Below are 16,993 nucleotides of genomic sequence, written 5' to 3'. Positions count from 1 at the left end.
CTCAACTCAGACGAGTGCAGTTCTCCAACAAAATTGTCCCCTGCCTTACACATGGGGCTGACTTCCCAGCCATTTCCAAGGAGTGACATTTCCAGTGCACTGACACACTCTACAGACAAAGTACTGCAGTGAAGGAACTCTACTAACAAATCAGACCAGAGAGGAGCTTTCTTTTTATTTTGAAGAAGATTTTTTTAAAATTTTTTTTTTTTTAAAACAAGTCAATGGTATAACAGTTGCTTCCATCAGATGCCTTGATTGAGCTTAATTTTTCTTAATAAAGACCACAGATCAGTCATATTTCATACCTCATGTCTTTTCCTCTCGCTGCACTTTAAACAAAGTCAAAACAAAAAACCTCCCAGAACCTCCACAAATTACTTGCTGGTAACTTATCTCATGAATAATCTGTGGCTTCAAAATATAAAAACTTAATGGCTGTTGATGGCACAGTGGTCTCGCTGCGTATTCTAGAACAAACATTTCATTTACCATTACTCTCCATCCCCACAAAGCCTTGCTCTCATGGGCAAAAGTATGTAGAGAGCTGCTTGGAAAGTGTAATCCCCCGCCCTGTACTGATTAGGGCAGATTTACACCCTCCACTAAGACCCTCAGGAACAGCTGACATATTACAGTTCAGTTTACTTTCTAAAATAATTTAGATCATTATAATTCAAAACAAGATACAAGCAGCCGTGTTTTTCTGCAGTTTTATTAATGCAGTCCTGGTGTGTAACTATACATCTTCATTTTGCTTGTAGTTACAATGTTGCTTTACAGCAAGATTGTTTCTGTAGTCAAGTTTATTACAGTCTTCACAAAACATATTTATAAACACCACTTACTGTATAAGACTGATTGTTCCAAACATCGTAAATCACTGGCATTTTTTCCTAAATAGCGCTTCTTGAGGAAAGGTCACACTACTCCTTTTAGATATAAATTTGTAAAAGCAAGTGAATTAAATTCACCTTCCAAAGAAAGTAAGAATGTTAAAAATAGCTTCAGAATCGGTATGACTCATTTAGGTCTCAGAAAAATCTATGACTGGCAAAGATATCTACAATTTGATATTGTACTCAATACTTTCATTAAGACCAGAAGAATCTTTCTGAAGAACTGAAATTAAACTTGTACATTGGTCTGAAAGATAAGGATTACCTTGAATTTTTTAGGATTTGTTTCTTTTTTTTTTTTTTTTTTTTACCAGAAAATGTACTACCTTCTAAAAATATTGTAGTTATAGGCTAAGTATTGATATCTGAAGAGAAAAATGCTAAAACTAAAAGCATGCAACACAGGTACCAAATTGTAGCAGAAGACATTTTTAATTGAAAACTGACTCAAAGGATAGTACAAAAGAGTTTCTTCTCCCTAAAGGGATTTTCAGATGCAGGCACAGGAATAATTAGGGGATCTTCTCCAATATGAGCATCACAATATGCCAATAAATCTGCTGCAGCCTTGGATACCTAATAGAAGAGAAGAGAGAACTACTGTAACACTTAATTCTGAACCAATCAGCATTGCATAAATATTCTTCATATAACATATGATAAGGGAGGCTATCATAAAAGAGATCCTTTGGATTACTAGAGCCCGTAACTCTGAATTTGCTCTTAGTAGGGCTAGTAATCCTTATATACATTTTATTTAACATAGTGACAGGAGATGGTATCAATTTATATGAGTTGTGTTCAGCTGTTCCTCTCCATCAGAAGGAAGGTCAGGAGCATACACTCATTAAAACATGTATATGCTAATGGCCCATAAGCAATAGGGATTCTCCTTGAAGCGTGCATTTCTGTAGAGCCTGCCTGCTTCAGCTCTTATTCCCAGGCATTACAGCAGCAAGGCTGTAGGGTTTTCCACAAACACTCTCTCTACCGTTTGCTCCTCTGGATGCAAAACAAACAAACAAGGAAAAAGTTCTTTAGGCACATGATCAAGGGATTAAAAAGACATAATAAATCAGAAGCAAAACTTGATCATCATGTCTCATACCTCTCATTTAAGCTAAATATTGCTCTTTTCAATGAAGTCAGACTAACATCTTCTGCTTAGCAAGTTCTTATAAGTAGTACTTTATTCATAGCATTAATTTAAACTTGAGCATTACCTCAAGTGCTTTTATACTTCTAAAATGAACAATTCTGAAGTCTACAAATTCAGAACGTTGGTTTATGCTTACTGAAAAGTCCTACAGAAATGTAACTGGAAGAAATGTGCTGGCATACAAGATACTTTGCATGAAGTGAAAAATGAAATATTAAACCATTTCAGCTGTAGCTGAAACCAGCTTTGTGCCATAAGAATATTGGTGACATTAGGCCACTGTGACTCATTTATTTTTTCAAGAATTTAAAATGTACATATGAAATATTTTTGTTCTGCTTGGTTAACAAGATATTTACAACTATCTCTCTCTCTTTGCTTTGTTTAATTACCGTGTTTTCAATATTATGATAGAGTTGAGAAAGTGAGACAGGAAGTCTTTACAAAAAAGCCTTTTCTCTGAGCACCATGACAGTTTCTCCAGAGTCAAACACTGAGGTCAGCATGTTTGCACAACTATAGTAAAGAAGAAAAGCAAACTGGATTTCTGGTATTTTTCTAGCAGGTGTGTCATCACTTTTAGCTTTAGCTTCCCCACACTCTGCTTGCTTTGGCATGAGTCCAGCCTGTAGTAGGTTTCAGACTAGACCTATGAAGTCAATGGGTGTTGAATGAGGATTTACCTGAAATTTAAATTAACTTCTGGAAGAAAATAACTGACTTTTTATTTTTTAAATATCCACCAAAACATGGCTTTGTAGAATGCTTAAACCCATGAAGTACCTATGGCTGGCATTCCAGCATAGACTGTCCTCCTAGCAGAGGCAGAAAGGGCATTTAGGTTACCCAAAATTAGTTTGCCTTTGAATTGGGCTGTAAGACAAAAGGGTGGGCAAAGACACTGCACATGAACAACCGATTGCTGGGCCAATGCAGAGCGGAAGACTGAGCACTAAACTGAGCAGATCAGCAGAGATACTCAGAAGGACCAGTGCTTCTCAAAAGAGAAGCAGGTCAAATAGGAATCTGTGGAAAATGACAGACTTTGAGTACAAAGAAAGGACTGTGGTTATTTTAAGATATACTTCAATTAGTTACTTGCTTAAGCACTGACAAAAGAATGAGGCTTAGGGTGGGAGAGCACTGTCTTGAGTAGACGTGTAGAACTGTAATGGCCAAACACAAAACTTAGGAATCCTATCATGTTCCCAATTTTCATTTAAATTTACTTGTAAACTTTTAAAAAGCAGATTCTCCAGAGAGAGACACAATGTAGACAAACTATGAAACTCCTATCAAGCCCAAGAAAGATCAAAAGACAGCAAACATACTCTTCTTTGTTAATGACCTACACTATACTTCAGCAAAGTATAAGCTAGCATAGAGTGCACCCACAAAAGAGGAGGTTAGCATGTTTCCAGTAACATTAGGAGGAACGTATCACCACAACATTTTGGAGAAGTACTTTCAAGTAATGACAATCACCAGTACATTCATAACTACCTAACATACACATTTTTACTTTTCTTTTGTCCTTCAAGCTCAGCAGTGTCTCTCAAATTAAGGCAGTTCTGTGCTCTAATTAATTTATTAGCTGCTCCTGAACTCTTGCATTCAAACAGAGAAAGTCAAACTCAGAGCCACAGGTGCCTACAAAAAGCTCAATGACATTTTCAGTGCTATGTCATAAAAAGCATTACTGCCATAAAACCTAAAGGAGAGCTACTCTAATTCTCTGGGTCCCAGAGACAGGGTTTATTAATGATGCCCAGCACGTTTCATCTTCCATTATTAAGCTACTGAGTAAGTTATTTTGTTCATGAAACCAACAATCTTTTGAAGTAGACTGACCCTACAGGAGCAGAGAACCAATGCTGGACTTCAACAGACCGACCTTCCCATAGCTGTCTTGTTTGTTTCACGTATGGATAAGCAGCATCAGCCCAAGTATATTGCTTTTCGTTCAATGGAAGAGAAGTACAATTTCAATCATCACTCTTAGAAGAAATAAACCCAGTAATATAATTTTCTGTTTCTCTACCTATTACTGTGCTTTGACTTCATGTAACAATAAAAAGGATTTTCACTAGCAAAAGCACAACATACATTTTTGAATCTAACTTGTCCTCTAATGTGCTGGTAGGAATGCCAAATATCATGAAGCAGAGCACTTTATTCAACATCACAGTGTTTAATTCACAAATTAGTTTGCTTTTAGACAAACCATAACACATAGTACAATTTAGTAGCAAACAAACCTGCAACAAGGAACTGAGGAACATGATCACATCTCAGCACATTATCACTAACTAAACTTCCCAGCCTGTACTAGGCCATGTATTTTCATCCTTTAAAAAAATAAAAGGTTTGGAGAGGAGAAAGCCTCCCATTGGGACTACAGTGGTTACAAAACTGAATTATGGCCATTTCTTCACTTAAACTGGAGTAACTCAGGCTCATGCAGTGGAATGATGACCATTTGCTAAGGGGAGCTGCTAGCTGATTCTCATTCTAGGAGCAATGAAAACATCGGTTCCTGCGGCTATGAGCAGTGTTGGCAAAGTCAGAACTGTGGCCAAAAAAAGAGCAAAATACAGTGTTGCCTCCAGCAAGTTTCCTGCTCAGCGTTATTATTCAGAACAACAGTGGTGGAAGACCTCTGCATTGAGCATCACATTAAGGCTACAGCAGAGACGGCTGCTTTAGCCTATGTCAGCATGCAGAGGTTGCCTAATGGCCAATACTGTGGTTTGTTACTATACAAAATAATGTGCTCATCATCCTATTTGTGTCACGGAGGAAGCGAAATGAAGGCCACTCTATCATAGCTTTTACTCACCTTTAGGTTTATTTGTAGATGAATGCTGCTGGACAATTCCAGAATAGCTTTTATCAAGAATTAAAATAAATGCATGCAATTTGAATATTCAAATTAAGTTAGCACATTTATCATTTCAGCTCTCCTACGCAATACAGCTTGGTCTGCAGATTCAAAGTGATTTATACATACTGCAGGAGTGGCTAAAGAAAAAGATCAGACTCCAGTTTGATTGATGAATTCTAACAGAAAGTCAACATCTCATTTTTTTTAATCTTTTAAAGTGCATAGATAGAGCCGATGGAGAATATATGTATCACACCGCTCTCACATTTTATACAATTATTTTTATGCTGTGTAGTGAAAAATACATCTGGTTGTCAAATTACCAAAATAAAAACACAAACAAACAAAACCCTAAAAACCCAACAACAAAATACTCAACCCTCATAACCCTCATGCTTTAAAGAATTAGTCTCAGGAGGAGTGTGGAATTTTACCATTATATTTCAGAACAACAGAGGTGATAAAACTAGCCAAAGTTAGAACATAATCCTGTTAGCTGCACTAATAATTATAAGCTTCAATGACAGGGCAAAATGCTGCAATTACTATGTCATCTGTCTTGTCATGGATTGTGACTAATTACCATCCTTGCTATGACACCCACTCTGCTTATCTGTTACATCTAAAACAAAGAGATTCACACGCATTTATTGGCAATCCCACTGCTTATCTCCCAACACTATTCAGAAACAGTTAGGAATATTTTCTACCTTCTTAAGAAAAAAGAAAATGGAGTAATAACTGATACCCCACGATTCTTAAATGTCAGAATACTCCTTCTTGCTTTTCTGCTTGCAAAGAGAAGACTAAATAGTGCTTTATACTGGGGACAACTGTGATAAAGCACCAATATTATCTTTGCCTTTTCAACTTTACTGCTAGCATCTTTGGAAGACATATTATTCTACTAGTCATGAGGCCACTGATCATCTGATTTCATTTGATGTTTCTTAGCTTGAAATCTGCACTTCCTGCTTTCTATTGACTTCTCCATTGTAATTCTAGCCGTCCCCTCTGTGGGGACTAAGACAGGTTCAATTTGCAATCCTTCTGGGATTCTTATGGTTTACAAAAACCCACCACAGTAATACTTCTTCCAACTACCGATCAATACACCAATAACTTCATCCTCCCCTTTTAAATTGTCCTGTTTCTTTCACACCTCAACAGTGAGTTGTCTTTGTGGAATCTCAAAACACTGCATTGCTTGCTGCTCTGACTGGTTATAGGACTTGATTTTTAAATCAGTTGAAAAATCCGTAACACAGCATGGAATGGGCAATTATCAACATACTTCTAACTACAAGATTTTAATTGAGCCGACCTAACTCTCGCTGGTTACAGCATCTACTATGCAAGGAAAAGAAAATGCCTTTGTAGGAGAAAAATGAGCTGGAACTTCTGATTTCCCTAGTCAATAATGCAGGCACCTTGAAAATTTCCTTGTTAATGTTAACAATGTGGTCTTGTCTATTATAGGAATAACCACTTGGTTATAGCTACTTGCAAACCAGTGCTTAATTAAATTATTTGGAAAGCAGTGATCTTCTGTTAAATGTGCCTAACTAGTTTAAGCAAATGCAAAACACCAGAGAAAAAGGAAGTAAGTTCATTTCTCTACCTTTACAGCTATGATCTGGGAACTCAAAATCTCCTGTTGAAACCACTTGAAAGTCTCTTGGTAAAATCTGACTACACTGAAAAACACACTTAACTGTTTCCAAGAATAAAAGGCAAAGCAGATCTTGAGGGAATAAAAAGCCAGCCAATCTCTTCTCACAATCCTTTTTATAATTGTTCAAAGAGGATCTAGAAATTAAGTCAACCTTTTTCAAATCATAGTTGGTTTATGTTAGTATAGAAACTCTCAGAATATTGAAACACATTAGATTTTCTTTGGTGCCTTTTTGGTCCCAAGCTGTTTTGAAAGGTGAAATAATTGCACCCTCAAGCTATCTGGTTTTTAGGTCTGCCACAGTTGCTAATAACCGTGTTCTTTTTAATTAAACTAACTGTAAAAATAACCTATGTCTTTCTTACATATGTAATTAAAAACTTTATACATCTAACTAATGAAGCTATCTGCGTAACTGACTAACAACATGGTATGTGACAGTTATCACTGATTCTATAAAAACAACTTTAAGACAATCTACTAAGTATCAACAATTTCAAATTCCAATAAACCGGGCCATATTTTTCCAAGCCTTTCCTCTGCCGCTCGTGCGCACCCACTCCTTCTTCTCCGTTTTGTTGTTTGTGCAGCTGCAATACAACCTGAATCAGGAAACTAACCTCATTGAACACTGAAAAGGCAGATCTTTCCTTACTGAGGGAAACAGAAATACCTGTCCCTGTGAACAAGCATCTACTATGTGATGAATTTGTCAAGACATTATACAAGACAGAAACTATAGCTATGCAAATTCAGTGATCTTGCAAGACGTTGCTATAAACTGCAACAAAATGAAACAACTGAAATTTTTATTTTCATATAAGCAAGACTGACGACTTGTGAAATGCATTAATATTTCTGAATTATAAATACTAATCAGTGAGTTTATGATCTGATACTATTTTAAAATTGTAATTATATACTATTGCTTCCATGCTGACTACATGCAGGATTTCAGCACACAGGATGGATGGACAAACAGACTGAGTTAAGACTACGTGAAGAATTTAATGTACGACATTTCTAAACTCTCTTACTGAGTTTGTTACCTCAGTTACAGCTTTTAACAACTCAGTTACAGTTGTCTGTAGAAAAACTGATCATTTAAATGCATTCCTTTTTCTAGTCTTTCCATCTCTAAACTCTTCTCACTTGTAGAAGCTGGATTTTTCATCCAAATAATTATTCCCTATTTTCAGAGGCAGAGAAAGAGAGAGCGCGCATGCATACACAAAAGACATCAGCACTGCTTTCTTAAAACTTTTTATGGCATTATTAGTTTTTAGGCATTCGATTTATTCACAAAATTTTAGACTTGTAAAAATGCAGAATGACAGGGAGGAATAATCCCACAGGCTTTTCTGGTTAAAAATGTTGAGAACCTCTGTTTAATCATGCTTTTAGTTAAAACATTTAATCCACATACATTTAGAGGCATGATAAAACCAAGTCTTCACATACAACAGGCTGTCAAGTTTGAAGAATCATAACTGAACATTGCAATCATACATATTTTTTGTGCAATGACATCTGTGCTAAAACAAATGAAAGCAATTAATCTCATCATTATTCAAAACTATATCAATATCTTAAAGATTTATTCCAGTTCTTAAAGGACAGCTTACCCTACCACTGAGAAACCTGAGCTGCGCTTATATTCAGCAACAGGTGAAAAAGAATGTGCATCTGCCAGCTGATTTTAAATATTCCACAAAACACCATTTTAACAGAGGTAAACGGCGCTCATACAGAAGCAGAAGAGAAGCTAGTCTGTGAAAATTGCTTCACTAAAGCCAAGCAGTTAGTACGTAACTAATTCACCGTACCGAATACTGTTTCGTAGCTCAACACAGAATTTTGATTTCAGCTGATCGAGTCTTTCTGCAATATTAAAGGGAGTCTGTACCACAAACTAGTGAGTGAATTCAAAATATCAACAATAAGTCTAAGTTTACCTTCATCCTATCCATGTATGCTTCCATTTTTAATTGCTCCACAGCTTTCCTGGCTTGAGATATATTGGTTGTACTGTTTGACACTAGTTCCTTCATTTTGTTTTTCCTAGAAGAGACAAAGTTGAGTCAATTTAAAAGCAAAGATAGCAAATACAGCTAATAGTGAGAAGACAGTTATCTGAAATCTAACCAACCCTCGCCCACCACATTGACACTGCTAGGCTGCAGGTCACAAATACAAATCAGACACCTTTTATATCTGTTCTCTTGTTCAATAGCACCTCATTGCATTACATATTTGTGTCCTCAACTGCCAGTATTCAGTCTGAATTCTGCAAACAACATACAAACGCAGAGTACATGGCCATTATTTCAGTGTAGAAATGGTTGCCCTGTGTTCAGATTGCCAACGCAGAACAGTTGTTCACAGCCCTTGCAGCCATTGCAGTTTGGCTCCACACCCCAGTTACACCTAGTAACGTGAAAACAAATTCAGAAACGCCCACAATGGAAATGAATGCCGCACTGCTCTCATCAAGCACCAGAAAGAGCGACGTTTTAAGACAGAGAACAAGTCACAACTCTGACTATAGATTTAAGGAGTTTAGGAATGAAGTAACATACTAAGAAGAAATAACACAGTGGTTTCCAACTCCCTGCTTACACATCTCCAGTGAAGTCTAAAGATGACTAAAAACCAGGAGAGTATACTATACAGTACAGGAATGCATTATTTTCAAGAGATCTGCAGCCCTTGGGAAGGGACATCTAATTACGGTATGTCAGTGTTTGGTTTTCTTGCATTGTTACTCCCTGACGGCTTAAGGGTAAGTCAACCTTGTTATCGTGCAGTTCTCAGCACTGTCATCAGATTAGTCAAGATGACTACATTCAAACCTTGAATAAACTTACAACGTGTATGCCCTAGGTGGTCTGCATGTTAGGAGACCTTGTGCTGGCACCATTATGCAGCGCTGGTCCAGCACAAGTAATAGTTACTATCTTGAAGTCCCTGGAAGTTGGGCTAAGCCCACGTGGAAAGAATAGGCTACGGATGACCTAGACAGGTCCTGGACTAGTTATGCTACCTAGTAAGGCTAGGTGCTGAGGTTTCAATCAGCCAAAACACTCAGGTATGGTCCTGTATACATGGCATGCCACAAGCGGCACCTGAAGCAAGATTAGTCTAGCACTAAGTGTTAGAAACCAATACAAAGTTAGGCAATGCAAAGGACACACGGTGTGAGAAGCAGGTGGGACACAGGAGAAAACACACAAAAGGAGGCATTGCTGCCGAAAGAGTTTCAGGCTCAAGTCTTTCAAAATTAATACTTCCAGCTTATATCTAGACAAGAAGTGAACACCTAAAACTACACAAATTTGCGTTCTTGAACCTCAAGAGCTTACCTGATCCAGACGCTGGGATATGAGATACAAAGAGGAAATTAAGTAGGATACAGGAAATGCTCTTGTAAAAATAATTGTATATGCAATGTCGTAAGCATTTTACAGTCGATAGAAGTACACAAGCCAGAGCACAAAGAGAATGGAGGAATAACTTTTTAACTGCTTTGATTTCTCAAAACACAGATGTTCAAAGACAAGGCAAAGATAGCGGTTTCTTCTCAAGTTCTACAAATACAATGGTGAACCACGCTCAACGCTAATCTGAAGAAGCAAAACAATCTTCTTCAGCACTTGTATAAGTCTAGGAAGGGGAAATGCTACCTTAAAATATATTAATTGTGCCAAATAAAACAAGAGCTTTAATATATGCCAACAAAGAACAGGTTTTCTGTACACATGTGTGTCATTCAAATGGAACACAAGTTTCCTCCTTGCATGCACTCCTATGAACTGAAGTCGTGTCAGAACACAGCAGCTTTTTTTGTTGTTGCTGTCTTTGTCTTTGTTTACAATCTTTTAACTTATATTCCTCACAAGGCACAGGATTAAATGCATTTGGAGGAACTGGATTAGCATAAAATGCCATGTACGGTACAAAACACCACAACTAACCAAACGATTTTCAGGTGTGTTTTGACTTGCAGTGGACAAGCAGAAAGGACATGAGACATTCACAAGAGCAGGAGGTTTTGAATTACAGCTCATCTCTGGACTTTTCTGTTTGACCCAACCCCCTAGCTTTTAAGTCTTGAGATATCCATTAAGATAAGAATAACCACATTTATCTTTGTTTACAAAATGATACCCCCATATGTATGAATCATTTAAATTTTGTTATCATCTCCACAGCTAGATTACTAATGACCACAGAGCCAAAAAAGTCGAAGCTAAATAAAGTCACAGAGACATTTCTACATTTGCCACAGCCCAAGTCCAGAGGCAAATCAGAAGTTTAATTTTGAATAATACATCTAAATAAAACTGAATTAAGCAATCGAAACTCCATGAACAGTCCCAAGAATTCCAGATCTCCCAAGCTTTTCTGGCAATTCATTCACTCAAACTGTAAAAGTTACAAACATTAGAGCTAGACAATTTGAACTGCCACTTCCTGTGAAGAAGTTGGCAAGAACATCGTTTCTAGTACTTGCAGCTAGTTTTTAAGTATCTACTGAATAAGAGTTTGAGTTAAGACCACAACGGAATTTTGAAAAGGCTATTAGGCACAAAAATTATTTAAAAATCCAAACCATGTTTCCAAAACAATGCCACAAACACAGCATGTCCTTAACTATATTCTGAAACAGCAAATGGGGGAAAATTTAAAAAAGAACACATGTATCCTCTCTGGTAAACTATTTCCCAATATCAGAAAATAATCAGAATAAAAGGTTTCATAAAAAGAACTTTAAAAAAGAAAAAAGTCTGGTACTAGGTGTTTCAGTCACTGGTGAAAATTTCTACTTGTCCTGAGTAAGAGGTTTATCTATACTCTGAAGCACAAACATTTGTTCTGTTCCAAATCCTGCTCCTACCCTGGCCTTTACACACATTTAAATATTTAACTACTGTATTTCTCCAAGTGCCTGGCATCCATTTAAGTATCTAATCTCTTTTTTTCATATAGACAGTTCTGGTTCCAGAACTTCATAAGATGGATTTCTCCCATTTCACTTACCAAGCTGCATATACGTTTGCCTTCTCTCACTCTCTGCAAATACAGTACATATTTGCGCATTAGTTAAGACCCTATTACATAGGAAGTGATGTTGACAATGAGAATTGTACTCATTTTCAAACCAGGCTGCGATGAACTGGTCCTCTTTGCAGACAAAGCTTTGGCTATGACCTGGTTTGGCTCTCCTTAGAACCTGTGATATTCTTTATTAACCTTAAGTTTAATACTCTTTAATGAAATAATATTGTTACTTAGAAATAAAGGTCCGGAGAGAAAAGAAATTTTAATAACAGGAGAGTCTATTACACACCCTCTCCCTGAATGACCATCCCCTGGAACGTGAGGAAGCCTCCTCCTTCAGTGACCCTCTCATGGGATCTCTCTTGGTGTTTCCTTGAAGGCTGCAGCCTAACAAATGGCTCCAACCCTCTCTCCTACAACAACTCCTTTTAAACAGCCAAGTGTTCTCAAGGCCTTTTGACCCTGGGAAGGCACAATTAGCTTTGTATTGTATCTGGGGGGCAGTCTACAGGATCATAGAACCTGGAAAGGGCCTTTAAAGGTCATCTAGTCCAACCCCCCTGCAATGAGCAGGGACATCTTAACTAGATCAGGTTGCTCAGAGCCCCGTCCAACCTGACCTTAAATGTTTCCAGGGATGGGGCATCTACCACCACCTCTCGACAACCTGGTCCAGTGTTTCACCACCCTCAGAGTATATTTAGTTTAAATCTACCCTCTTTTAGTTTAAAACCATTACCCCTTGTCCTATCACAACAGGCCCTACTAAAACGTTTGTCCTCATCTTTCCTCTAGACCCCCTTTAGGTACGGGAAGGCTGCTCTAAGCTTCTCCCAGGAGCCTTCTCTTCTTCAGGCTGAATAATCCCAACCCTCTCAGCCTGTCCTCATAGCTCCAGCTCCAGCCCTCTGATCATTTTTGTGTCCCTTCTCTGGGCCTGCTGTAACAGGTTCTTGTCCTTCTTAAGTTGGGGGCCCCAGAACTGGATGTTGTACTCCAGGTGGGGTCTCATGAGAGCGGAGTAGAGGGGCAGAATCACCTCCCTCAACCTGCTGGCCATGCTGCTTTTGATGCTCAAAAGGAATAACTTCTCCCCATCTTTTAAATTACCTTAAAAGCCTTGAACTAGAAACTACTCAGCTGGGTTCACTAATGGTCATTCCTGGTTATTTTTCCAGCAGCCCCCTATCAGGTTAGATCAATACACAGGTACACAAGTCCTGATAATCACCGTAGTTACAGTAACTATGTTAGTGATCAGTCTACGTGCAGTCTACATGTTACTGATGCATGCCAGCGGACCTAGATTATATAGGAGCTCATTTATCCAGCGTATTTTTATGCAGCGCGCTGAGCTCATTAATCTAGTCTCTGTGACTCTTTTCTTAAGGGGAACGCTGATCACGTTAACAAAGAATATTGACAGCAGCTACATGGCCTTTTTCAGCCAAGTAGTTTCTGCTGACTGGCACACCGCGCTAGCCAGCCGTTTCCTAAAGCATTGCTCCTGAAAGCTGCAGAGCGACAGCCTCCCAGCCAGCTGAATTTTCTGGGGGTTTGGTGTTTTTTACCTCCCATGAACTTCATCTTTTTTCTGGCTGAAGTTAACTCATTTGTGACAAAGATCTTAATCTCCAGGGCTCATAAAAATGCTGGTGAAGAGCAACTTTTCTTTATTTGTTTTTAGAATAGATTAGATCGTACCCAACAGCACTTCAAAGGCCAATTTATCTTACGATAACCCAGGGAGTTGCATAAATATTTGCAGGTACAGCTTGACCTTGCATAGGGGTAAGGAGTGCAATGTTTACCAAGCTTTATATATAAATACTTGTTAGTAAAATGCAGAAAAAGTCTGAAATTTTGAACTACATAGAAGCAAAATATAATTTTCAAGCTCTTCAGCACGGATTTCTACAAGCAACAAGGATGAAAAGCTGCACTGCAAATGTCGCCCCCCTCCACTTCCAAGTACAAGCTTAAAACGCCATACTAAAAGAGAGACCTGTAAAATTCAATCTCAAAAGCCCTTAACCCAATTGTTGTCTTCTGTTTTCTTTCAGCAATCTAAAGGGATGGACCTGAAATCACTATAGTAGAGAACCTCGGGTTCACGACTCTGGAGAACACCTTCCACACAAACTCTGTACTTCTTGGACCATGCAGTGCAATAGAAAAGTTAATCCAATCATGTAACTAAATCCCAGTGACATTAGTGAGAATCAACCCTGAATAACGACCTGCAAATCACATTCCAAATTGTGGAAAGATCCCCACATATCATTATCCACTTGCAAACACACCAGGAATATAAACAGCAAAATTTACAGCCTCACAGCTGTTTGACGCCAAACTGGCATATCAAAGGAATTTCGGGGGAAGGAGAAAAAAACAAAAAAAGAAAATGGGGAGGGGGGGGAGGAAAAAAAGGAAAGAAAAAAGGGTGAGAGAAAAAAAAAAAAGGAATTCTACAGTTGCTATTTAGGTAAGAGAAACTTAAGAAATACCCCTGCACTAAGAGCACTAGCTATCTGAGATAGCATCACTGTCCACACAACACAGGTAAATTCCCCTTCATCTGCAGGGCACAAAGGGCATAGGAACAACTGCCCCTGCTATCTCAGTTCTTATTCCAAGATTTATCACACCTGATGTAGCTCTGTAAAAAGAGAGGGAGGCTCAGGAATCCTTTTGCTTTCTCTATCTCATGGCTGCACAATGAAATAATAGAAAGTTACTACAATTTTATATTCCATCCACTAAGGAGAAGCTTAGTAGTTCAAGCACAAGTTATTAGATTAAAGGCAAGACTATTGTTCACAATAAGGAAAAAATATAATTTTCATTCCATAAATATGGTGACTTCAAAAATAACTGCTGATCATGTAACTGCAAAACAAACTTCAACAGCCCAGTTTTTGTCTAACACAGGTACTACACCCAGTCCAACTGTCAAGTTCAAAAAATTCTTGCCACCATGCCCAAATCTTCGATCCAAAAAATATCATCTCGCTTCTCAACGTTTAAAAATCCAAGGAAACAATGGCTGAACCAATGTGACATTTCACAACGACAATCCCTTTACACAATATGTTTATCATCAGCATACAGGTTATGTGCAAGTAGTCCCAGCAAACCATCAAAGCTCCAGAAAGCCTGAGACAGAAAGATGAGACCTACCTACTATTTCACCTCTTCAGATAACTTTAAAAGATAGTTGTGACCTTTTAAAGGAATGCATGGGGAAGTTTGATTATTCCACTTAAATCCTGTTCAAAATGAATTTGAACTGAATTGTAACATATTAAAGTAGAGAAAACGCCTCCGAGAAGCCTGTCACCTTACTACCTGCAGGACAGAAACGTTTTTCAAGTTGTTATTCCCAGTTTTCTGTCTCGCTGCACTATCTTTAGCGTTTAGCTGTGCAGCAGCTTACGGCCCCGCACACTAACAATTACCGCCAGCAGCAGCTGGGCAGTAAGATTTATCCCTCCACCAGTGCGAACCAGCCGGCAGGAAAAGCAGCCACTTTCTTGCGCCTTCACACCCGCCAGCTGACGGCAGAGGCACAAGCTCGCTGGGCAGAGACCCCACATCACCGCCCGCGGAAAGAGGTACCTGGGCTCCAAGCAGATCTTTCGGAGAAGGACGATTTCCCTCCCCTCCCCTCCGAAGACAACGACGGCGGCACCCAAAGCCCGAAGCCGACTTTTGAGGACAATCGAGTAACTCCACAAGCCACGGCCACCCCACCGCCGGCGGAGCGCGACGTTGTTTACCCACAGCCAACGGAGGCAGCCGCGGGTTTCCCAGGACACCAGAACCGTCGCAGCGAAGGAGAAATCCCCGCACAGAAGCGCCGCTACCCGCCCACCGGGCTGACACCCCGGCCAGGGCCGACCCGCCCCGCCCCGCCCCGCCCCGCCCCGCCCCGCCCTGCCCTGCCCTGCCCTGCCCTGCCCTGCGCACCCCCCGCCGCCGCCGGTGCAGCGGCCCTCACCCCGCCTCGCCCCACACGCCGCCTTCCCCCCGCCTCCCGCGCAGCTGCGGGGTCTCGCCCGGCGCCGCCGGGGCACTCACCGTGCGGAGGCGGCGGCAGGCAGGCAGGGAGGCTGCTGGCAGCCCGGCTCGGCGCCCGGCGGCGGCACATGGCCGGCGCTGACGGGCGGGGCGGGGCAGCCGCGGCCAACGGCTGCCACCGCCCTCGCGCCTCCCGCGGCGCGGGCCTCCACGCGCGGCGGGCGCGGCCGTTAACAGCCCGTGGAGCGCGGGGCGGGAAAGCGGGTTTGGCCGTGAGGGACGCTTGAGACGCCGGCAGGGCTCCGCACCCCGCGCCGTCCTGTCCCGCCTTCCAGCGTTACCTTCCTCCGTCCCGAGCAGCGGCACCCGGCAGCAGCGCGCTGGCGAGCGCTTGCTTCCTTTGTACCGCTGCAGCCGCCTACTGACCCGGTTGCGGCAGGCGACAGGGATCGAACGGTCACCCAGGTATCTCTGAAACATCGAACGGGCAAAGCCCGTACGACACCACGGTTTTGGGTAAGAGCCCACACTGCCTGCCCCTTCCTCACACCGAACGAAGGAACGATAAAGTTAAAAAAAAAAAGTTAAAAAAAAAGCCCATTGTGAAAATAAAGGAACCACTGTGGAAAAGAGGCCTCTAAGACCTTGTCAAAGCTAGTATGTCAGAATAAAGGGATACAGCTTTATAGGTCGATTTTTAGATACTTCTCCCTTACAACTTTGAGAGTCTATCATAAAGGTCAGTGGCAGTTAACCTGCCAATTAACATTTTTAACTGAAAAAGCACCATCCAGGAGCACCATCACCAAAATCTCATTAATTTTGTTCCCTAATAAGGTGGCTGCTCCTTCTGGAAAGATGCACTTTTGTCACCCTTTTCTCTTACCTGGCTATCAGCACTTTTTCTCATTCCATCTTAACAGAGCAGAAGCATTTTCAAGTCACGTTTATTTTTTTATACAAAAGAGAACAGTGAAGAGCCCTGTTGTTAAAGGTGCTTTGGAGCAAGGGCAGCCTCGTCAAAGACTGAGTCACTGGCTTTTTTGGGCTGTGGCTTGGGAGAAGTAAATGCAGCAGGAAGAAGGTAAACATTACTGAATATAAATAGGTAAGTTTATAGGCTTGCCTTAGCTAGAGTTCCAGACACTTATTGGGAAACTTCACTGGCCCGCACTGCTGCTGTTTGATTCATATTTAATTGTATTATTGTTCTACAAAAGACTCTATTTACCAGACAAAGGATTTACATGCTATTAGACAAAGAACACTTACTAGACAGTTCAAATAATCAATCA

At 40.3% G+C, this 16,993-nt stretch overlaps 1 protein-coding gene across 2 annotated transcripts; it reads right to left on the bottom strand.

Annotated features, from left to right (window-relative positions):
* Positions 1 to 213: 213 nt before the first annotated feature.
* GNG4 (G protein subunit gamma 4) lies at positions 214 to 15,889 on the bottom strand. 2 transcript variants are annotated; one of them, XM_074580067.1, is made up of 3 exons: positions 15,759 to 15,889; positions 8,573 to 8,678; positions 214 to 1,475 (listed from the first exon to the last, which is right to left on the bottom strand). In XM_074580067.1, the coding sequence occupies exons 2-3, from the start codon at positions 8,666 to 8,668 to the stop codon at positions 1,347 to 1,349; spliced, it is 225 nt and encodes a 74-aa protein (XP_074436168.1). In that variant the 5' UTR covers positions 8,669 to 8,678; positions 15,759 to 15,889; the 3' UTR covers positions 214 to 1,346. The 2 variants fall into 2 exon arrangements, with proteins under 2 accessions (XP_074436168.1, XP_074436169.1); XM_074580068.1 differs by lacking the exon at positions 15,759 to 15,889 and adding an exon at positions 15,297 to 15,533 and having other exon boundaries at positions 1,209 to 1,475.
* Between the last annotated feature and the right edge of the window lie 1,104 nt (positions 15,890 to 16,993).

This window comes from Larus michahellis, chromosome 3 (assembly GCF_964199755.1).
Source record: "Larus michahellis chromosome 3, bLarMic1.1, whole genome shotgun sequence".
Classification (NCBI taxonomy): domain Eukaryota; kingdom Metazoa; phylum Chordata; class Aves; order Charadriiformes; family Laridae; genus Larus; species Larus michahellis.
Note: the sequence above shows the minus strand (reverse complement) of the source record. Positions and strands in the feature narration are given on the sequence as shown.